General features: G+C 32.3%; 6 protein-coding genes across 6 annotated transcripts; 4 read left to right on the forward strand and 2 right to left on the reverse strand.

The window, feature by feature from the left end:
- Positions 1–5,138: 5,138 nt before the first annotated feature.
- EIN_020490 (hypothetical protein) lies at positions 5,139–6,770 on the reverse strand (the record flags this gene model as incomplete). Its single annotated transcript, XM_004257303.1, has 2 exons — positions 5,139–6,275; positions 6,357–6,770. The coding sequence occupies 2 exons, from the start codon at positions 6,768–6,770 to the stop codon at positions 5,139–5,141; spliced, it is 1,551 nt and encodes a 516-aa protein (XP_004257351.1).
- Positions 6,771–7,776: 1,006 nt separating this feature from the next.
- Positions 7,777–11,199, forward strand: EIN_020500 (DNA-directed RNA polymerase III subunit RPC2, putative; the record flags this gene model as incomplete). Its single annotated transcript, XM_004257304.1, has 1 exon — positions 7,777–11,199. The coding sequence occupies one exon, from the start codon at positions 7,777–7,779 to the stop codon at positions 11,197–11,199; it is 3,423 nt and encodes a 1,140-aa protein (XP_004257352.1).
- A 964-nt stretch (positions 11,200–12,163) lies between these two features.
- On the forward strand, positions 12,164–12,895 carry EIN_020510 (14-3-3 protein, putative; the record flags this gene model as incomplete). Its single annotated transcript, XM_004257305.1, has 1 exon — positions 12,164–12,895. The coding sequence occupies one exon, from the start codon at positions 12,164–12,166 to the stop codon at positions 12,893–12,895; it is 732 nt and encodes a 243-aa protein (XP_004257353.1).
- Positions 12,896–12,973: 78 nt separating this feature from the next.
- EIN_020520 (Rho GTPase-activating protein, putative) lies at positions 12,974–13,987 on the reverse strand (the record flags this gene model as incomplete). The annotated part of the gene is made up of 1 exon (XM_004257306.1): positions 12,974–13,987. The coding sequence occupies one exon, from the start codon at positions 13,985–13,987 to the stop codon at positions 12,974–12,976; it is 1,014 nt and encodes a 337-aa protein (XP_004257354.1).
- A 4,027-nt stretch (positions 13,988–18,014) lies between these two features.
- Positions 18,015–21,094, forward strand: EIN_020530 (hypothetical protein; the record flags this gene model as incomplete). The annotated part of the gene is made up of 2 exons (XM_004257307.1): positions 18,015–19,272; positions 19,368–21,094. The coding sequence occupies 2 exons, from the start codon at positions 18,015–18,017 to the stop codon at positions 21,092–21,094; spliced, it is 2,985 nt and encodes a 994-aa protein (XP_004257355.1).
- A 1,360-nt stretch (positions 21,095–22,454) lies between these two features.
- On the forward strand, positions 22,455–23,312 carry EIN_020540 (hypothetical protein; the record flags this gene model as incomplete). The annotated part of the gene is made up of 1 exon (XM_004257308.1): positions 22,455–23,312. One exon carries the CDS (start codon positions 22,455–22,457, stop codon positions 23,310–23,312), a length of 858 nt encoding a protein of 285 aa, XP_004257356.1.
- Positions 23,313–23,759: the final 447 nt, after the last annotated feature.

The following is a 23,759-nucleotide window of genomic DNA, read 5'->3' on the forward strand; positions in this document are numbered from 1 at the left end:
TTCTCTTGCTAGACAACCTCGAGGGACATCTGGAAGACGTGCAATTTTCAACACTGAAGAAATCGAATCTCTTGTAACTTTCGTGAAGAAACGAGAAGGAGACCAGGATCCTGCGGGTTATTCTGATTTGTTGTGGTTCGTTAGTAATACGCTTGGACGTGATGATGTGACTGTGAAAGCATTTTATAACTTTGTCAACAAGGAAAGGAGAATCATGACCACCAAAGCAAAGCCAATGGAAGAAGAACGCATCGAAGTGAGCAGAGAATCCATCGACACTTATTTTGATTACTTGGAAACAAATATAACTGGTCTACCCACTGGATTTATATTTAATTGTGACGAATCTGGTTACCAACAATGGGTCGACAAAACGTCAAAGACTGTCATTGTTTCTTCAACATCAAGTGGGGAAAACATGCACTTCCCACTCAATGGAAACGGAGAAAGAACCACAATGATGGGATGTGTTTGTATGGATGGAACTACCACTGTTCCTTTTTTCATCGTACCCAATGTATCAATTGAAAAAGAGTTGATGGAGATGGGAATCACCAAGAGTACAGCTTGTATTAAATATTCCAAGAAAGCTTTTATAAACAACATGTTGTTCAAAGAATGGCTTAAATGCATTTTTCTCCCAACTATATCAACAAAAAGAAAAATGCAAAAATACACAGGACCTGCTGGTCTTATTATAGACGGGTTCGGTTCTCATATTGACACTGAAGCGGTTTCATTACTCACAAGTCATAATGTGAAGATATTTCTTCTGCCATCCCACTCGAGTCACCTTTTACAAATGCTTGATGTTGGGGTGTATGGAAATCAAAAGAGGGTCATTAATACCGAAAAAGTTTTCATGAAGACTGAGTACAATAACATGTCGTACAACTCAGTCCAAATAATATCAATTGTTAACTCTTGGCAAAAGGTAACAACCACTAAAAATGTTATTTCATCTTTTATAGCTTGTGGGTTGGTGCCTCGCCTTTTGAACAACTTGAAGACAGTTTGTGAGGTGGTGAGACAGAGTTGCAGCAAGATAGACTTTTATCTAAATACAGAAGAACTAACCTCCCTCAAAGAGCAGCTGGCTTTTACAATTTCCAATATGGAGCTTGTCACTAAAAAGGCACTTAAAGAACTTCGTCTAAAATATCGTGGAGTTCAATACTCAGTTCTCGAAACCAGGTTTGGACTGATTCTTTTCAAAGCCAAGAGAGTGAAACTTACCAATTATAATGAATGAAAGTTGATTCATTGTTTTGATAAATATTAACTTTTTAAATACATTTAAAAAATATAACGGAAACTAAAAATTTAAAAACACTAAAAACTTAAAGTAAAATCAATAAGAGTTTTTTTACCGATAAAAATTAGACACTTAATTGATAAAAAAACATTATCTAAAAAACTATAATATAATCAAAAAAGAACTATTAAAATTAAAAACAATTATAATTTGCAATTAGGAAAACCGAGTGAATAACAAGGCCAAAATAATGGAGTTTATCTACTATTTCTGACATTATAAAATTTAAACCCTATCCTTGAACTGTGAAACATTAAAAGGTTTGTTGTTTATCTTGACAGAAAAGAATTAAAAGAAAGAGTGGTCGCTATATTTTACAACGACACGGCGGAACACTTTATACAATAACACGAATTACGAAAACTTTATGAACACACCCGCTAAAAATACATCAAATCAAAATCACTCAGCCTTCGTATATTGAAGGTTGCATTCCCGAGAGCGTCATTTTGGTGTGGTTTGCAGCTTGTTTATCAATTATAATTGAAATTGTAAAAGATCTCGAAATTGATCGATTTCATTATTTTTATGTTTATTTAGATTTAAAAAAATTGAAATTTGTTTTTTATAAAAAGAAAAACATATTATTGAAAGTAAATGTTATTGTTAAATTTTCAATAATTTTTATTTCATAATAGAATGTTCCGTATATAGTTTCAATTTAATTGGAATATTCTAAGGTGTACAACGTTTGAGTAGTGTACAACGTTGTAGCAAGTACTCTATCTGATAATATTATTTAATCAATTTTAATTAACATTTTTATTTGTTTATGAAAACAGTTTATTTTCGTATTGTTTTTATTACTAATATTAATTTGTTAAATTATATATTTTATTGAAGGACGAATCTTTAACAAAAACCAATTCATTTGAGTTTATGAATGATAAAATGTTTTATAAATAATTTAAAAGTTTGAATTTAAGTTGAACTATTTTATCAAATAAGTCAAAAATCATTCTAAATCGTTCATGAAAAGTCGCCAGTAGAGTCAGTCCGTAAACGTTGTACACTCCCCAAACATTGTACACCTCAGAATATTCTAAATAACGACTAAATCTTCCACAAAATATGTAAATCTTAAAATAGAACACCAATAACTTTACTAATAACATTTTCTTTTTCATATTATGTTTTTCTTTTTCCAAATCAAAACGAACATAAAATCAATAAATTCATTTAATTTCAAGATCTTCACTTTTCTTGTCGAAATCAACAAACACCCCGGAAACCATGCCAAAATGACGATCTCAAGTCGAGACCGTTCAATCGGCGAGAGTTAGTTGGTTTCCACTTATTGGGTTGTATATGGGGAGGTTTTCCGTCGGGTCGTTGCGGCAAGGAGTCGCCTCTAGTTTGTTAATTTATATTTCCAATTCAATTCAATTTAATACAAAGAACAAACATCTTATGTTTTTTAGTTCAAAGATAATGTTTAAGTTCTCTAAAATCAAGGATAAAGGTCGTTGGTGTTTTGTTGGCTCTGTTATTCACTCTTTTTTCCTAATGATAAGTCTGTATTATTTCAAGGGTTTTTATAGTATAATTTATAGTTTTGTATAGAATGTTATAATATTTTTATTTATCGTTCAATTGATACACCACCATATTTTATCGGATTTAAATTCAACTCAAATACATTTTACTGCAAGTTTTTTTCATTTTAATATTATTCGTTTCCGTTATATTTTTTAATAATAAACATTTAAAGGTTCAAAAATCCATTATAAACCATATTTTAACTATAAAATACTTACTAATAAAACTATCAATTGTTTAATTTAAAAGTTATGATGCTTTTTGTTTTGCAATAGACTGAATAAAAAATTTTCAAAAAAAAGTTTTAAACATGTGAGTTTTATAACACAGCTCATAAATGCTTTTTGGCAACATTATTTGAATATAGAATTACAAGAGCCAGTTGCTTTAAAAACACTTGGCTTTAGTAATCACAATAAAGGCTGAACACTTGAATTATAATTTAGTTTGATTAATGTGTTTGTGTTATTTTTTGTTGTTGTATTTTTTAAAAAAATTGAATCGTCTTATCGTTTGTTTAATGCTTTCAATAAGACGAAGCATTGTTAATGCTAACCTCTCGACTGTATTATTACAAAAAAGCTTTGAATCAATGAATTTTTTTCTATGAGTTAAAAAGATTTAAATTAAAGCATACCAGAATCCCTGATATGTTCAAACATATAATTATGTTAACTTGATGCCACATTTTCATTTTATTGTGGTTCAAAAAGCTTATAAATTATTCATAATAAAAATTATGTCTTGCTTGTGTTGAAAAGTGTTATTTTTTAATTTTATTTACTCATCCAGTTTTTTGTTTTCTATCTTTTCTGAACATTTTTTTTTGCTTTTGGAAATAAAAGGAAGATAAATAATAGGGTTAAATAATTACCAAAATGTGGGATTATTAGGGTTAACATATTTTGTTTTGGAGTTGCTTTAATTCAATTATTTCTTTTTTTTACCCTTTGAAATTGTTTTAAAGCGGGAATTGCTAAAAAATTTAGTTTTAACATGGTAAACATTATTGTTATTTGCCGATAGTTTCGTTTATTGTGGGAACTTTCTATAGTTCTAAAAATATAACACCAAAAACAACGTTTGGGGAGTGTACAACGTTTACGGGCTGACTCTATTTTCATTTTTTTTTGGAAAAGTGAAATTATTTTTTGAATTTTTTTCTGAAAAAAAAAGAAAAAAATAAAAATTTTTCAGTCCTCGAAGGGTTAATTTAAGCACCAAAGGGTTGTGTGTTTTTTGTAACAATTTGGAAACGAATAACATTTTTTAATAAAATGTTTTTGAACTAAAATTTAGTCTTGCACGCCCTTTCTCTGTAAAAAAGACTAAAAATTTTAACTTGCCCACCTTGGGGAAGTCACTTTAGTTAAAAATTCAGTAGTTTACTTTCATAAGAAAGAAAACTAATAAACACGAATTAAAATATGATTCCTGTTTCAAAACAGAATATGGAATTGAAACGTGTATTAAGAAAGATGGCATATGAAGATAAAACTAAATTATCATTGAAAGAGTATTGTTTTGAAAGATAGTTATTCAATGATTTGATGTGGCATTAAAGAAACAACAATTTCTTTTTTATTTTCACAATATTTTGCGGACTCATATGAAAGATATTTTGACAATTGGAATCGGTTGCTGTAACAAACTCGCTGCTTAAAAATACAGAAATGATGTTTTTTATTGTTTCGTTGTGTTGTATTGACTGAATGTTGTTAACCAATTGATTGTTTTTTTGCTCCATCCTTTTGAGAAAACAGAGTGTGTCGTTTAAGCAAGTTTATTCAATCAATTCACTGTAGTAATTCATTTTTTGGTTTCTTAAAGCGAATTGAGCACTTTGCAATTCAATTTCAGTTTTTGTATTTAAAATATCAACTTTGTTTTTCAAAATAACAACTTCATTCATCATGAGTTCAGTTTTTTTTTCTATATTAAATTTTATAGTTCTATCTTTTTAATTAATTAATTTATAATAGTTTGTTTTTTCGAAAAAATAAAATGTTTTTTTAATTTATTATTAACAATATTATATTTTACTATAGTTAAGAAAAGAGCCATACTTTTTTATCGAGCCGGACTTTTTTCCACCAACTCTACTGGGTTTTGTAATAAAATAAAAAATGATTTGAACAATTTTTTCTTCTTTATTTGTTTTCTTAAAAAAGCTTCAAGTTATGAAAGTGTTGAGGGTTGTAAGTTAGACAAACAAGTATTTGTAGATAAGTGAAACAAAAAATAATTCATATGAGAACACAGAACACTAATTTATACAACCGAATTACTCTTTGCAGACTTCAGCAATCTCTTTGACGATATCAACCCACACCTTCTTCTCGATTTTTGTAACACTGACAAGTTCCTTTAAACACAATGGTCTTGGTTCGTAGTATTTCTCCCATTTATTCACTAGTCCTAGTAAACCCTCATTACAACTTTCACCCTTCTGAACATTCTTCATCTTCTGCAAGATATCTGGGATTTTGTCTTTATATCTTATTAACCCGATCATCCCAGTGTTTAAACAACATAAATTTGAGTATGAAATTTCGTTCTTTTCAAAATACTTTATTACGTTGAAAAGTATAAGATGTGTGTTCTCAGAAAACCAGTTTTCAACCCCCATGGGTTTATTCTCTAACATAATTAGTGTTCGCAACAACACACTCGAGCAGAACGGATTTTGCACAGCACAATCCAAGACATTTGATATTTCACAGTACTTCATAATCTCTACAAGCCCATCCATATTGTTTTTAATAAGAGCACCAATGCAATCATATGCGTGAATTAAGTTTGAACTGACGGTTTCATGCTTGATGAACTCAACCAAATACCTTAGAAACCCGAGATCAATCCCAATATACTTCTCTAAACTGACACTAATTCTCCGACATGATGATTCCACTGTTCCAAGAAGCACATCTCGATAATTTTGTGGTATATCGTCCATCACAAGGTCTCTCACTATCAAAGCCAAAACTCCCTTTTTCTTATCGAAAACACCATTCTTCTCGTCTTCAGAAAACAAGAGTTTGGAACCACTTTTGAAGACCCCTTGTATAAATTCGTTGAAGAACTCAAAGAGTGAATTTGCTGGTGAAGCATTTGTATTCTCATTGCTCTGCATTTCCGTGTAGTCAAATTTGTCGTAAATGTTAGAAAGAACCTGATCAAAATTATCTTGAACTAACACATCAGTTGCCCTTTCTGTGTGCGTTACAAATGAGTACACAATGAAAAACAATATCTTCATCTGCGACATACACACAGAATTAAAATCGGTGATTTCAAATTGAACTTTTGGATAGTGCTCAAAGTAATAATTCGCTAATACTTCTGTTGACTCAATGGCTGAGCGTTCAGGCACAATTGTAAGTCGTTGAAAGAGATTTGTTGTTGTTTGAAGTGTGTTACTCTACGTGTTAGTCATTCAGATTAAGAATTTATATATTCATCTCCTTTGATTAAACACAAATGAAAGATATACAACACAAACCATTGTGAATAATCTTACTACCTTGGTAAGTACACCACAATTTAAAAGAAACTCCGCATTCTTTTTTGTCACTTCATCGTTCTGGCACAACATGTTATATAGTGTAGGTTCGACTCTTCCTATATCGAATATAGAGAGACTCTTTAACGTGTTTGAAATGTCCATGTAGTTGTCCAAAGCGTAATCCTCCATAGTGTTCAGTAAATTGAAAGACGTGATGCATGACATCTGGAATGTCTCGTGGTACTTTAACAAAGCTATCGTGTGTGTCGTTAACTCGAAAGTGCAGAGAGTGGTATTAAAAAATTGGAGTTGGATGTAAAAGAGAAAGATCGAAAGAATCTCTGCTTTACACTTCAAGAAGTCTGATGCGTGTGAATCGTCACTTAACATCTCTTTACACAACGCGTACATCCCGCTTTGAAAAAAGTGAGAAGTTTGCTTTTCCGATTTGTTTGAGTTCAAAACGTCCTCTTTATAAGACATGAGAAGTGTGTGTAAGACTGGTATATCTTTAGATGTGTAAGCATTATATACGGACTGTACCTGAGAATCCGTGAAAATTGAAAGAGAAGTCGGTAACCCATATTGTACTTCGCGAATTTGGTTCAACACAGTCCGCATAGAAGAAACGATTGTTTGCTTTTTTCTTGTTTTAATTTTATATTAATTCGATGTTTTGATTTTTAGAATCAAATGACGAGATTTCCTAAAAATAAAGTTATATCGGATTGTGTTTTAATTGTTTATTTTTTTAATGTTATTTTCTTATTTTCTTTTTTATTAAATTCCGTTAAAATATTTTTAAGAATGGTCTAAAAAAGGGTTTGTTATAATTATTTCCTTCAAATTCTTAAAAATTCTCTAAAAACGAATTTAGCAAATAAAAAAATACAATCTAATGTTTATTATAATGATAAAATTAACATTGTTTTTAGTATAATATTTGAAAAAAAAAAAAATAGACAAAAAACTTTTTTTACATAAAAATTTTTATAATTTTTCTAGATAATAATAAATGGTTCATTTATTACAATAAGAACTATATTTTAAACTAAGTTTTTGTTTGAAATTTTTAAAAATAAATATTTACAAAAACAAGTTTTAGTTCTTTTTTGAAATCAAAGATTTATTTTTGTTTTTTAAAATGATATACAAATAAAATGTTTTATAAATGTTATTCATTGACTCAAAAAAGATTTATTAAATATAAGAAATAGAACAGAATTAATAAGATATTAAAATTATAATAATATTCAAAAAAGAAAAAATATGATAAAATATGATAAATTAAATTATTAAAAAACAGCCCAATAAAAATGAATCCCACACAAACAGAGGAAAACACCCTTCAATAAGTGATTAAAAAAACCCTTTTGATAAACACAAAAAATGAGAAACTTCAAAAGAGTAGATTTTGATGGAAGAAGAGATAGATCGGAAATCAATGGAGTATGTGAAAACACACAACATTCCGATGGAAGACGCCGAAGAGGTGTACTGCCCAAATCTAGGACGACCAGTTAATACCGCCGAAGACAAATGGCGTCTTATTCCCGCTTTTGTGAAGTCGCGAGGGCTTGTCAGACAACACATCGACTCGTTTAATTACTTCATCGACGAAGAAATTCGCCAAATTGTACGAGCGAACGACAAAGTCACTTGTGACGCAGATTCAAAATTTTATTTGAAGTACTTGGACGTCTGGGTTCACCAACCGTGTGTTGAAGAGAATTACAAGAAAGAGCCAATAACACCTATGGAGTGTCGATTAAGAGATTTGTCATATACAGCGCCGATCCAAGCTTCAATAGAGTTCACACGAGACAAGAAAGTGTATCGAAAGACTGTGACCATTGGATATATGCCAATCATGTTACAAAGCAAACACTGTGTCCTCTACAACAACACTTTTGATCAGTTTATGAAACATGGAGAGTGTCCAATGGACCCCGGAGGATACTTTGTTGTGAAAGGAGTTGAGCGAGTTATTCTCTCTCAAGAACAGATGTCCAAGAACAGAATTTTGATTGAGACATCTTCGCAAGGGTTTTTGTCTGCTTCTGTGACGTCAGCCACACACGAAGTCAAGTCAAGAACAGTAGTGTATTTGAAGAGGGGAAAGTTGTATTTAAAGCACAACAGTTTGACTGAGGACGTTCCTGTAATGATCATCATCAAAGCTATGGGGATGGAGAGTGATATGGAATTTCTTCAATTCGTTGGGAACAGTTATACGAGTAAGATGATCAATTCGATTGAGGAGTGCAAGACAAAGAATGTTTTAAATCAGCGCGAGGCTCTTCGATATGTCGGGAACCATTTGAAGATATATACTGGGCAAAAGGGGTATATCTCTAAGAGACCCAAAGTCGACGAAGCTCGAGATGTCTTAGCAAATTTGATTCTTCCTCATATCGAAGTCCTTAGATACAACTTTAAGACCAAAATCATATACATTGCGCTGATGGTCAGTTGGATTTTGAAAGCGGATGAAACAGGAGAGTTGGACGACAAGGACTATTATGGTAACAAAAGAATGGAATTGGCAGGACAAATGATGTCGCTGTTATTCGAAGATTTGTTTAAACAATTTAACACTGAACTGCAGACTATAGCGACAAAGGAACTCTCGAAGAAGACACGAAGTGAAAGTTTTGACATTCTAAAGCACATTTCACCACACAGAATAACAACTGGACTCATCCACGCACTTTCCACTGGTAACTGGGTGTTGAAGAGATTTAATATGGACCGCGCCGGAGTGACACAAGTACTATCTCGATTGAGTTATATCAGTGCATTGGGTATGATGACTCGTCTCAATTCACACTTTGAAAAAACACGAAAGGTATCTGGGCCGAGAAGTTTACAAGGGAGTCAATGGGGTATGGTGTGTCCTTCAGACACCCCCGAAGGAGAGTCTTGTGGGTTAGTGAAGAACTTTTCGTTGTTAACCGAGGTCACAACAGACTCTGATGATCAAGCCATTATGACCATGTTATTCAATTTGGGAGTTGAAGACGCCAATTTGATTTCTGGGGACGAGTTAAATAGCGAGAACAGTTACTTAGTCTTTTTGAATGGACAGTTACTTGGGATCCACCAAAATCCCATTCACTTTTTGAGACAATGCAGAGTACTGAGAAGACACGGGAGACTTGGGAAGAAAGTGTCGTTGCATTTGAACGAGACACAGAGGAGTATAAACATTTCATCGGATGGAGGGAGAGTGTGTCGTCCACTTATTGTAGTTGAGAATGCTAAGAGTAAAATTGGGCCCAAAGAAATTCGTGATATAGTGGAAGGGTTTAAGACAATTGAGGATTGTATCAAAGACGGGATGATCGAGTACTTGGACGTGAATGAAGAGAACAACTCATACATTGCGATATACGAGAACCAGATCAACGAACACACCACACATCTTGAAATTGATCCATTGTCTATTCTTGGTGTTGTTGCGGGTCTTATTCCATATCCACATCATAATCAATCTCCACGTAACACATATCAATGTGCTATGGGTAAGCAGGCTATAGGGACGATTGGGTATAATCAGTTTAAAAGAATCGACACCTTGCTGTATCTGTTGTATTACCCACAAGTCCCAATGGTTAGGACAAAAACAATCGACATGATTAATTTTGACAAAGTGCCTGCTGGAGAGAATGCTATGGTTGCTGTGATGAGTTATTCGGGATATGATATTGAAGATGCCTCGATACTGAACAAAGCGTCCATCGACAGGGGCTACCAAAGATGTTTTGTATACAGAAAGGCGGATGTTGTTATTAAGAAGTATCGCAATGGGATGAGCGATAGAGTTGTGTGTCCAACTGACGAAGAACGAGCGATGAAAAAGTACAAAGTACTTGACTTTGATGGCGTCTGCTCTCCAGGAACTAAACTCATGCCGGGGATGATCTATTTAAACAAGCAAGCTCCCAACAACACGACCCGACCTATCACAACAGACGTACCAACCGATGAAGACTTCAGACGCGAAGCTCTGACATACAAAGGTTCTGTTCCGAGCTATGTGGATAAAGTATTAATTACTTCTTCTGATGAAGAGCCTTTGAAGATCAAAATAGGGTTACGGACATCACGTCGACCAGAGTTGGGGGATAAGTTTTCGTCAAGACATGGACAGAAGGGAGTCACTGGACTCATTGTGAAACAAGAGGACATGCCTTTTACTGGTGATGGGATATGTCCAGACGTGATTATGAATCCGCATGGTTTCCCGTCACGTATGACGGTCGGGAAGATGTTAGAGTTAGTGAGTGGGAAAGCCGGGTTAATGGATGGGACGTTCAAATATGGCACTGCATTTGGTGGCGACAAGTTGGACGACATGTCGAAGATTCTAATTGAGAGTGGGTACTCGTATGACGGCAAAGAAGTGTTGTATTCGGGGATCACTGGAAAGACGTTGAGAGCATACATCTTCATAGGTCCTGTGTATTATCAAAAATTGAAACACATGGTCTTGGATAAGATGCACGCCCGTGCGAGAGGTCCAAAGTCTTCTTTAACGCGACAACCGACAGAAGGAAGATCGAGAGATGGTGGGTTAAGACTTGGGGAGATGGAGAGAGATTGCTTGATTGGATACGGAGCGTCGAATTTGTTACTTGAACGGTTGATGTATTCGTCAGACGCATTCAAAGTGACGGTGTGTAGAAAGTGCGGATTGATGGGATATTGTGGGTACTGCAAGTACTGTCAGTCGTCTTTGAATTGCTCGACAATCACTATGCCTTATGCGTGCAAACTCCTTTTCCAAGAAATGCAGTCAATGAATGTCGTGCCAAGATTGTCCTTTAGGAATGTCTGATTTTTTTATTGATCTTAAAAGCAAAGTTTATTTTATAGTCTAATTTCATATTAATTGAGGATGGTTTGGACTTATTAAGATATTAATTGTGTTTAAAAGAAATTTTTAATGATTTAATAAGAATCAATTCATTAAAAAATTCATCAATTTTTCAATGAATTGATGAATAAATATCAGACAAGTATTATTTAATTTGTAATTTGTAATAAAAAAATGATGTTTGATTGGATTTTTTCTAGAATAATTTACTATATTCAATTATATTGTATATTATAATATATAGTATTTGAATTCCTTCTTGAAATTGAAAGAATTAACGTGTACTTTTTATTAATTTCAATATTGTTTAACTAGTATATTTAGATAAAAATATAATAATTTATTCTATACATTTGTGTTAATGAATTAATAATTAACTCAATTGGTTATTTATAAAAATATTTGCAATTTAAATAAAAAAAAGATTAACTACTCACATTTTTCAATTATCCCAAGATCATTTTTTGTTTTGGTTGTGCATTTTTAATAGTTTGAAAACAATTATTTCCATTATATAATATAAAATACTACTGTTATATAGTTTAAAAAGGTGTTATTTTTTAAATATGCAATTATCTCTTCATCTTCTTAATCGAAGTTATTTATATTGAATCAATTAAACAACTCATCCCGGTGTTTTACATGTTTGGATGTGCAAATAACAAAAAAATTCATTTAATTCACACTGTGGAAAAAATGTTCTAAAAATACAATTCAAAAAATAATCAAATCCTGCAGTTTTAAGTCAAACATAGCTGTTATTTCCGTATAATTGTCGTAAACAAAAGAGTACCAAAAATAGTGTCAAAAAACTCAAAGCCAACAACTAAAGAATGATGGAAAAAGTCTTAGAAAAGAATTAGAAGCCCACCTTTTCAAGTCAAATAAGATAGAAAGACCTCAGAACTGCAAAATTCAGAGAAAGATGACATCGCGTGAAGACTTAGTATTTCTTGCCAAATTAGCCGAGCAAAGTGAGCGCTATGAAGAAATGGCGGACTTCATGAAGCAGATTACTTTGCAACTCCAGCAGACAAAGGTCGAGCCATCTGTCGAAGAACGTAACTTGATCAGTGTAGCTTATAAGAACGTCGTTGGATCCCGCAGAGCGTCTTGGAGAATCATTTCTTCTTTGGAACAAAAGGAACAAGCAAAAGGCAATACACAACGAGTTGAAGTGATCAAGGGCTACCGCATTAAAATCGAGAAGGAGTTGTCAGAGAAGTGTGACGATGTCTTGAACGTCATCATCACCAATTTGTTACCAAACTGCACTTCCACTGAATCCAAAGTCTTCTTCAAGAAGATGGAAGGTGATTACTATAGATATTATTCCGAATTCACCACCAGTGAGAAGAGAACTGAAGTCTCAAACAAGTCTCTTGCGGCTTATACTGAATCTATGGACATTGCTAAGGTTGAGTTGCCATCGACCAACCCTATCAGACTTGGTCTTGTTCTGAATTTCTCTGTTTTCTATTATGAAATCATGAACGACCCAGAGAAGGCTTGCCAATTAGCTAAAGAAGCTTTTGATGAAGCTATCAAAAAGCTCGACGAAGTCCCCGAAGAAACTTATAAGGACTCCACCCTCATCATGCAACTCCTCAGAGATAACATGACCTTGTGGACTTCTGATATGGAAAATGATGAGTAAGACTTTATTCAGACCTTGTTGAGACGTGTTTGGTTTTCTCCTATAAAGTAGTTATCATAAGGGAATAATAAGAAATAATCAATTCGTTGTAGAAAACACTTTTGTATTTAAAAAAGAGGGCAACTTGAGTCTGTCGGGGAGGGTCACGATATCAAACATTTGAGAAACACTTGTGGAATTGCGCGCGGACTGTGTCTTAAACTCACCGGATGTCACCCGTTTGTGATCGCCAAGTAAAGAAGAGGCTGACGCTGTTAAGAGGGTCACACTCTTTGGGATCTCAGAACTTGTTTTCAAATGCAATTTCTCGGGCCTTGAAACGGTCTTGTCACGTGTACGGAAAATACCTTTCTTTGCTTCGACTTTGATCTCCTTCTTCTTTTGTTTTTCTTCAATGAACTGAACGACGGGGTCTTCGTCAAGTAAGAGTAACCCATTGTGGTCATAATCATTGTAGGAGAGATTCACCATGTTGATTGCGGACTGCGGAAGACCTTCGATCATTGCCGCGATACAAGCCTTGGCTAAATTTGTTTTGGTGAGTGCCATGAAAGGGTCCAAATCGTTTGAGACAAGCATACAAGCGGAGAATATAATCGACAAATTGTCGACCCCCATTTTACTCTCGCTTTCATTCCGCGAAACAGTTTGGAGGAAATTGATGATAAAGATGACCGTCGATTTGTTGACAGCGGGAAGGATTTCAAGTGCTTTTAAAATCGAGTCCGGGTCTTTCTCAAATTGTTCGACAACATCTTCGTTGACAAAGTTGTCGTAAAACTTCGACGGGATGACCGGGTTTGGTAATTCTCTGAGAAAAAGCTTAAAAAGGCTGGCCAATGTATGACAACTACACTCTTTAAATATCGAGTAGTCCCCTTTGTTGAACCGCAACTTGTAACAATCAACTTCCTCCTGTTTCGCAGAAAGTCTAAAAATGCCTTCCGTCTTATCGCCACCAAACTTGAGTAACGAATCGCGTATTTGGAGAAGTAGAAGGGGAATGGAAAGTGTAGGACATACCATTTTCTGATACGTCATCACCATATTTAAATCAACAGAAAAGACAGGCTGTGCTACAGTAGTCGACATGATAAATATACTTTTAGTTAAGATGAACATTCATTATCTTTTTCGTTTTCTCTAATTGATAAATCAAATTTACTAATAAGTTCTATATTCATAATCATTATAATTACTTAAAAATATCGATTTATTTTTATAATCAGTTTGTTCATTGGTTTATTTTTAGTTGTTATTTTGAAAAAGTCTGGTAACTATAATGTATAGTAAGTTAAACTATATATGGTGTAATTTTTATTTTTTATTCTTTTGACTAAAAATAAATTAAATCATAATTAGTTTATTTAAAATTTTAATAAATTGATAAGTTTGTAATTTGATTCAACTTAAATTATTTAATAATAATAAACCCTATTTTTTTTTCTCAATTATGGAGGAAAAAAAATGCTTGAGTGTTTTTAAGTTATATCGTTTTAATGTTCCAACTAATAACATTATAATAAAAATTATAATACAAATTATCACCTCGGACAAAAAAAGTCTTGATGGGGCATTTTCAGCTTTCATGGTATACAGTACCATACATTTTATTATATTAATATTATTTTAATCTATAAAATTAAATGGAAGCGGTTTTTTATCTCCCCTGTAAAAATAATTTATTTTAATTTTTTGTATTAATTTAAATATCTTTTATTATAGTGAATAAAAAAAAACAAGTTTAGTATAGTAAATATAATTATTTTTAAATTATAAAAAAATAATAATTTTTAATTATAAAGGCTACTCTCGAGATTGTCAATACCCAAAAGATCTTAAGATCTTTTGGGTCGAATTAATTATTTTTTTTGTTAATCGGCATTTATTTCTTTTTTTAACCAAATAACATATAATAAAAAATTAATTAATTTTATCAAAGAAAATTTGAGCTTCATTAAATTCAAAATCTTTCGCAATCATTTCCACAGTGTTGAATTTATTCTCCAATATTTTCTTGATAAAGTAGACAACAAATCTTCCACAATCAAATCCATTTGTTTGTTGTGGTACACTAACATAATTTATATCAACAATTTGAATAACACTTTTACCAAAATCAATTCCAGTTAAAAAAGTTTTCATTTTTGATATTTTATTTGCAACCAATTGCTCATTCCAAGTATTTAAGCTATCCAATACACTGCATATAAAAACATTGTCGTTTTTCTTTTCTAGAACCATGAGAAACCAATGCCCATGTTCTCTTGGAGGTACAAAAACAGGAAATAACAATTTGTCTGCTTTTTTAACACAGCCAAAATATTCAAGTTTGCGATTAAAGTTATTTGGTTCCTCAAATACATTATAGGTTACATCAAAGAAAAAAGTATCTGCAATCCAAACATTTGTTACATTATTTACACTTACAACATCTTTCACATAATCATTGAGATCTTTATCGGAAAGCATTTTCCTAACAACATTTTGTTGATCTGGAAAACAACCAGTTAGTAATTCTTCTGAATTACTATAAGTTATCGTATCTTTAAAACTTGTGTCTTCTTTAAAAACTGTTTTTCATCAACCATTAAATGTGTACATGTGTTATTTTTGACATTTTCTGAAACACTTATGTCGTGTGATTTACCAACTATTTCATACATTTTTTGTGATATCAACGAAATAACATCTTTTTCGGTATCAAAACCCAAACTTGTATAATTAGTGCAATTGTCAGCAACATCAATCACATTATCATCTTTATTTTTCGTTTCGATTTGACCACAAACTTCTTTTTCACACTTTAAATACTTATCAAAACAATTACTGACTTCTGTTATTCCATTTTTTGGTTCGAATGAATTAAGGACTTTTCTAATTTATCATCTAATTTATTTTGTTGTTCTTCTTCGACAACTTCTTGGCTTGTTGTTTTTGTTTTGTAGAGGTTGATAAGGTAACATATAGTTATACACTGATAAAGCAAAAGTTACAAAACTTGGATATAAACTCAGATCATTTTCATAAGTCACCCTGAAAAAACGAAAAAAATTGTGTAACCTCCCAAATGTGTGTTCTACTATGTTTCTGTATGCCGAATGTGAATGGTTATAATCAAGAGCCTTTTCCTTTTTCTCTTCTTCCTTTTTTGACATTTTTTTAATGGAGTGTGCATGTATATTTGGTTTTTTTTGAAATAACCCAAATCGCCCAATGAAGCATGACCTACATCACAATAAGACTCTCTTGAACTTGCATGTAATTTCTGATCAGCAACAAAACCTTCAGCAATGTTATAGGATACAATAAAGCCAAGTGAATTAACTACAACCTCGATTTTTTTTACATGATTTGTTTACTTTCACATTATAGTTATATCTATCCCTTCTATTGATTTCATCTCCTCTAAAATTCAAAGATTTGATAATTTCACTTCTGATGCAGTGTGGCATTGTATCAATTGCTGTGTAAGTGTTGAGTGCCCAAGGAAACCTTTTCAATTGTTCAAAAAGTCTGCCAACTGCAAATGGAATATTTACATCGGGATTGTTTTTTACTAAGTTTATGAAAGTCCGTTGGCAAGTTTTTGTGAAATACAACATACAAGTCCTGAATTGGTATCCAATAAAACCTGACATTCTTTTGTTGACACGCTTTCTGTATTTATCATCAGTCTCATCTTCTTTTTGTTTACTCATACATTTGAATTGTTCGATGTTTAACAACATAAACAAAGTTTTAATATTAACACCCATTTTTAAATAAACTAAAACCATAAAAATCAGTGATTGGAATGAGAATATTCTGTTTTTATGATTGTTTCTGTTGTGAGTGTTTAGTGGTATAAAATAACATTTCTTAATAGATTCATTTCCTCTAAATTCATAATTTGTTGAATTTAGTAAATCACAAAAAGAATAAAATTGTGAAAATGTCATTCCACATAAATTTACCATCTGTACTTCATTCTGAATTATGTGATTTATAATGTCGATATTACACGATTGAAATTCTATTTCTGTTTTTATAATTTCCTCGGTGGAAGGTTTTTTTTGGAGGCAAAAAAGTGTTTTGAGTTAATAATGTTACTTCTTTCAAATTTAAAATGTGGTCTTCTTCGTATTCGGGCCATTTACCTGTTATTGTTGGTATAGTTGGAATATTATAAGATGGTGTAACAATTGGGTTTAAATACTCCAATATAGTTTTGACTGGTATTTTAAATGGAATTGTAGGTGTTGCACTTTCAGTCTTTTCAGGTTTTGATATTTTTTGTTTTTTTAAACACTTTTTTGGTAATATTTGGACTTATATTTTGTGTTTGTGCTATTGTTTGTTCGTATTCCGTTTTTTGTTTCAAATAATCGGTATCTTGCTCAGTTTTGTTTTTTCTCTTCTTTTCTTTATCGCTTCTTTGTTTTCTTGGTTTTTTGGGGATGGTAATATTATTTTCCTCCATTAACAATGATTTTTTAGATACGTTTTAGGTTTAGTTTAAATTCTACTTTTTATATTTGGTTTATTTTAAAATATATTTTTTTGTTTTCATTTTTTTCAAGTGGAAAAATAATTAATAATTTATTTTTATGAATTATTAATTATTTAACACGCATTTTAAACTTTTTGTTACCATTTATTCATTATTTTGTGTGTGTTTATGACTTTAAATAATTATTGTCAGCCCAAGTATTTTGATGAATCTTCAAGGTCACCTTAAAAACATCAAAGATTTTTTTTTTGAAAAACAATAATTGGTTAATTATTTATTTTATATAATTATTTATTTAATTATTATACAATAATTCAAAAAAAACATACAAAATATTAATAATAATAATTACATTAATAATAAAAAAACAAATTATTTTTTACATTTATTAAACTAAAAAAAATGACCAATTGTTTAAAACAAAACCAAACTTTAAATCACCAAAACACATTTCAAAAATGATTCACCATACTAATATTAAATAGTTCATTAATAATAAAAGAACTAGTAAATTATTAATTCCAAAAACAACAAATAGATTCACATTTATAAATATATAAAAATGGAGAAGTGTTATTCAAATTCCTTAACTGTTATTGTCTTCTTAAACATTAAGTAATCAACCACATGAGTGACAACTGTAACACACACAGTGCCTTCAAATTTTGGTCCAAGAAGGATAGAGAGACTACTGTCCAGCCTAACATTCGATTGACCTCCAACAAATCCGACATTTTAACAAAGGATTACATTTGGATGACAGTCTTAAAAAATGATACACCATATGACGAATACAAGTGTGTTCAACAACTCAGTGAAGTCACCAAGGTATGGTCCATCATTTCCAAAAACACAAATACAAAAGACAAACAACACTTCGACCATAGTGTTGAGAACATGATACGCGAAAATTATCGATTTGTGTGTAGCGAAAGAACACAATGGGAAGAATTGCTTTCAAAAACACAGAAAATGTTATCTGAGGCACAAAGCGAGAATGAAACTCTTCGAGAGTGTATGATGAGGAACAACACTAAAGAAGTTAAAGAGGGGAGTGTTACACTTAATACTATATATAGTCAAATCACCAATGTGTTAAACATAAATGTTGCAATGCAGTCATCACTCAAAAGAATTGAACAAACCCAATTTAAAGAGTCAAATATGAAATTACTTTCACCACTGCAAGTGACACAAGGTCTTCCCAAAAGTACTTCAAATGAGACAACGAGTGCAACAAAAGTGACTCGTTGCGAAGAGAAAAACGCGAAAGAGAAACGGAAAATTAATTTGGATTATTGTCCCAGTACACAGCCAAAACACATTGATGACAACATCATTATTACTGATTATAAAAGCCCTGAAAATACTCAGAAACAGATAGATGAACACAAAGAGGACATCGAGAAGGTCAAGACAAAACAATTGGAATTAACAGACAATGAGAGATGCACATCGAAAGGGACTTTGATGCCAACAATAAATAGGCTTTCTATTTCTGGCATGTCGAAAAGCTCTGGGGCGCTCATCTCACATTCAGTGCAAGAACAAGACTTATTTTCAATAGTAGAGAGGAGTCAAAGTTTCAAATTAATTAAAATGCCCAATAAAAGCAATGCAAATAGTATCAGAGGTGAACTCTTTGTGTCTCCTTCTCTCAAAAGAAACAAGAAGATATTTTCCTTGTCTTCGACTCCTGTTACGTCATCACTTGAAAGTGCAATAGAAAACGTCATACACTCTCCAAGAAAGAGTCAACCCACTAATATCGCCGATATCTCTGAAGTTACTACAGACGACTTGATTCACAGAGAAATGTGTTTGAAAAAACGAGAAGAAGACGTCTTACAGAAAGAAATTAATATTCATAATAAAGAGAAGGAGGGTTTGTTATCAACTAATTTTTATTTAGAATCGACTCTATTCAACAACCATCTAAAATTGTTCTAATGTAAATAATAAAGAAGTTCTTACAAAGAGTGTTGGTCGTCCAAATTGAAACAGAAAATCATGAAGAAGAGCTTCAGGCGTGGGAAGATGAGTTGAAACAAAAGGAAGAGACGCTGAATGAGAAACAAGGCGATTTACTTCGGCGAGAGACTGAATTGGAGAGTAAAGAAGATGAGTACAAAAAGCGGCATTTTTCAGAAAAGAATGAGTGTGACATATCAACGTCAAATCTGTGTATAAAGCCTCAACCGTCGAAACAAGAAATCTTTCGAACGACGTCCTGTGTTGAAGCACGACAAATAGAAGAGTTAAAAAAAGAGAAAGACGAATTGGTGAAGAACCTTCAAGATAAACAACTTCGCGTGTGGACTCTCGAAGAGCAGACGAAGCGGATTGAACGGATTTCCAAGATGATGGACTTGAATGAACCGAGTGAAGAAGAAGTCACTTCGTTTGTGGAGACCATTCGTGAAATTGTGAATCGAAAGAAACAGAAAATCCGGTTTGTGATCACACAGAAACTCTCAGAGGCATTTTACAGACCGACGACACCAAGTTCCAGTGTTGTGTCTCCACGGACTTATAATGAAAAGAGTGGAAAGAAGAAGCTGGAGATGCAAGTCTATATATCACCACAGAGTGAAAACAAGAATGAAGAGCTCTACTTCCAGAAAGATAATTGCGAGGTGTATCGGACGATTTGTAAAGACTTTTACATGAAGGAGAAAGACTATTTAAGGATCCTTGACGAGTTTTATGAAGTCTATTTGGAGAAAGTAGACTACTCGAGTCAGAAAGAATTTCCGGTGGAAATCAAAGAGACGTTTGAGCCCATTTTAGTGTTAACCAAACAAATCGTTTCGGATTTGGACTTGGCGTTTTCGGACCCGACGACGGACGAGGAGGAAAAGTCGACTGTGAGGCTTGGGAGTATTTTAGAGAACCATGCGGAATCATTAAGAGTATATGCAAAGTACATATTGAAGTGTCCATACTTTTTGGACGTGTTTCCCGTCTTTTCACAGTCACAAAAATTGACCGATAGCCTTGTGAAAAGTATCACCGGATATATTAAAAGGAAAAGAGCGAAAGACTCGGGGTTTGTGGGGAACACTCTCCTCCCCGTGTCAACATACTTGGTTACCCCTATTTTACACTTCACGGAGTATGGTGCGGTGATGCGCGACCTCGCGTTGAATGTCTCGAAACATCACTTTGACTTTGCATCGATTTGGAGTGCGTTTGAGAAAATAGAGAGTGTCGAGGGTGAGGTCGATAGAGAGAAGTCTTTGACACAACGGAAAGACAATGCGAAGAGAGTTGGGAGTCTATTTTTAAAAGACCCGGGACTACTCCCTGAACCACAGGAATTATACTTCTTTGGATTTTTGCGAGTCGTTGATGTCGACAAAGTGAAAGTCCAAGACGACGTCATTCGAGTGTGTTTTGTCTTTGAAAAGTTGTTTTTGGTGAGTAAAATCAAAACCTTCCAAGGAAAAGTGTTAGAAAAGAAAACTTTACTTGGGAAGTTTTTTCAAGAAATTTCTGGGAATGATGTTGGATTTTTAGACGGATTTTGTTTGGAACCAGTTACTGTGTGTAGAATGGGAGAAGACTTTACTGTTTCTATTGTTATGTCACAAGCAATAAAAAACGCGTTCATTTTCGAGGCAGATGGAAAGTCAATGTGCTTCTCAGCTTCCTCAAAAACACAACAAACATTTTGGTGCGAAGCTTTGCTCCATAATTCTTTGTGAAAGGTCGTTACCCGGTTTGACGTGTCGGTGGTTTTATGGTGTTTTCTTATTACTGTATTAATAATTATTTCATTTTTATTAATTCTTTTTAATACCTTTTTGATTTAATAATAAAATCAATTATAAATTTATTATATTTTTAAATTTGAAGAATAATAATCAAATATATATATTATAATATAAAAATTGTAAGTTAAAATATATTATATAGTCGGGGGATAAATGGCATTAAAAAGGGACAAAGGTAGTTAATTTTGATAAATATAATTTTGAAACTATAATTTTAAAAAAATCTATTTAAAGGTCAAAATAAACATAAAATTAAAATATTAATATAAATTATAGTTTTTTTATTTTAAATGATTATAAATTGAAAAATTATAAATTTCTATTTCAAAAATAAACAAAAACACCTCAATTTGTTCACTTAAAAAATGTGGAAGTCTAAAACGCAGCACTTTTTATGGTTTGTCTGAAACTTGTTTTGTTAAAGAATTTTTCCTTTGTTTTTTCCTTTGTTTCATTTCTTTTCTGCTCTTTTTCAACTCCAATTGTTTTTATGTTAAAATGGTCTTTCTCTTATCTTTTCTCAATGGAAATGGTTCAACAACGAAAGATTGAAAGATTGAAATAACAAATGATGATTTTTCAGTGATTCCCTGACACTTTCAAAAATTGACACTGTTGTTAATTCATTAAACTCTGGCATTTTAACCATATACATCGTGAATATATATTGAAATACAGTTTTTAAACTGGTTTCTTGTATTTAAATTGCTTTTTTATGTTGATTGCCTGTGGTTATTTCATCAAGGGTTCCTTTCTCTTCTTCTTCCATTGTTTTCAAAGATTGAATAATATCAAAAATAGAAAGTTATGGTTTTCTTTTATTATTTTCAAAGTAGTTAATTGAAAAAACCCTTCTAATACTTTTATGGTTAAATAAATTATATTTTATAGTTTTTTACTCAAATTAACTACTTCTGTCCCAAATTAACCCCCTTTATCACCCGACTATATATATTAATTATTATATTATATTTTATAATAATATATTATTATAAAATATTGAATAGTATTTTATAAAAAACAACTATTTTATATAGTTTAAATTTTATTTTAGAAAAATAATTATAATTTCAAGTTTTTATTAATTCAAAAATTATTCATTATAGTTTTTATAATTAAAAAATACCATATATTAATTATACCAATTAATTAATAAAACATAATTAAATTAATAGTTAAGTTGAATCATAATAGATATTAAAGTGTTTGCAAAAAGAGAAAGAAGACCAAAAGGTTTTCAGTGGTATTTTCTTGTTGAAAAGAACTTGAAAAATTGTTTTCACTGTTTTCCATGAAACGCAAGTTAGAATTACACCCTGAAACTGTCCCGCCACCTTCAGTCACACGCGTCTTTCAAATGATAGTGTCGGAGTTTGTACCCGACGACTTGCCAACGATCAACGACAAGCTTTTAATGCTTGAGGAGTCGTGGTGGTACTACATAGATGTGTACCGCCTCCTCTACCCCGAGCTTCCTCCCTCGGAATTTTCCGATTTTGTCATAAAAGCCGCATCACTTGTCCCTTGCCTTTTTCCAATGAAACCCGCGCTCGGGCCAAACACCCTTGAGCGGACTCTTTCGGAGTTTAACGCATACAAGTCGAACATTCCATGCTATGGAGCGATTTTATTGGACGAGACGTTGGAGTACATTTTACTTGTCCAAGGCTTTGGGACGAACAAATGGGGGTTGCCTAAGGGCAAAATGAAAATTAAAGAGGCGCCGATGGTGTGTGCAGTCAGAGAAGTTGAAGAAGAGATTGGATTGAATATTCAACAGTATATGATCGAAGAGTGCGTCGAGACTAAATTGGGAAAGAAAGACGTGACGTACTTCTTTGCGCCTTATGTCCCAATTCAATCAATGTTACAACCAAATAGTCGAATGGAAATCAATGTCATCGCGTGGCATGAGATTCAAACTGTTAAACAAGAGGTTCTAAGGAAGAACCAAGAATTCAATTTCATCAATGGAAACATCTTGAAGGAAATATTGAGGTTTGTTGCTAAGAAGAAAAATACGCATTTCGATGAGAACGAAATACAAGTCACACCAAATAACCAGGTTGTCAATGATTTGTCTTTCGGGTTGATGTACTTCCTGAAATTATATTCGACGGCTTTTAAAAGTGAGTGCCTCCATAGGTGAGCATCTTCTAGACGGAATATGTATTCTAGAGTTTATGAATAAACAAGTAATAGTGGGTAGATGTAAGTGTTAAAGTGTTCACATACCATGCGCTATAATTACAAAAATGTTCAATTAAGAACTATAATTTATAATAAAAATAGTAATAATGAATAGTTATTACAAATTTTTTTTATTCACACTATTTTACTCTAAAGTGGTCAGTAAAATAGTAATTAAAATTATTATAATTTTAATTAGAAATTATTTGGCGTTTTGTAACAGAACTTGTTGACACAATCGACTCAATAATAGATTTGAATACAGTCAAAGGTGTCTATTTGTCGTAAATGAGTGACTTTTGTAGAAAATTCTTTTTAATATTGAAATTTATTTTTTATAAAAAATTTGGGGCAGACCTTTCCCACCCTCACCCCGTCTAAATATAGAATTAATTTACTATATTTT

Source organism: Entamoeba invadens (assembly GCF_000330505.1).
Source record: "Entamoeba invadens IP1 unplaced genomic scaffold scaff_1105074724629, whole genome shotgun sequence".
NCBI classification, from domain to species: Eukaryota; Evosea; order Mastigamoebida; family Endamoebidae; genus Entamoeba; species Entamoeba invadens.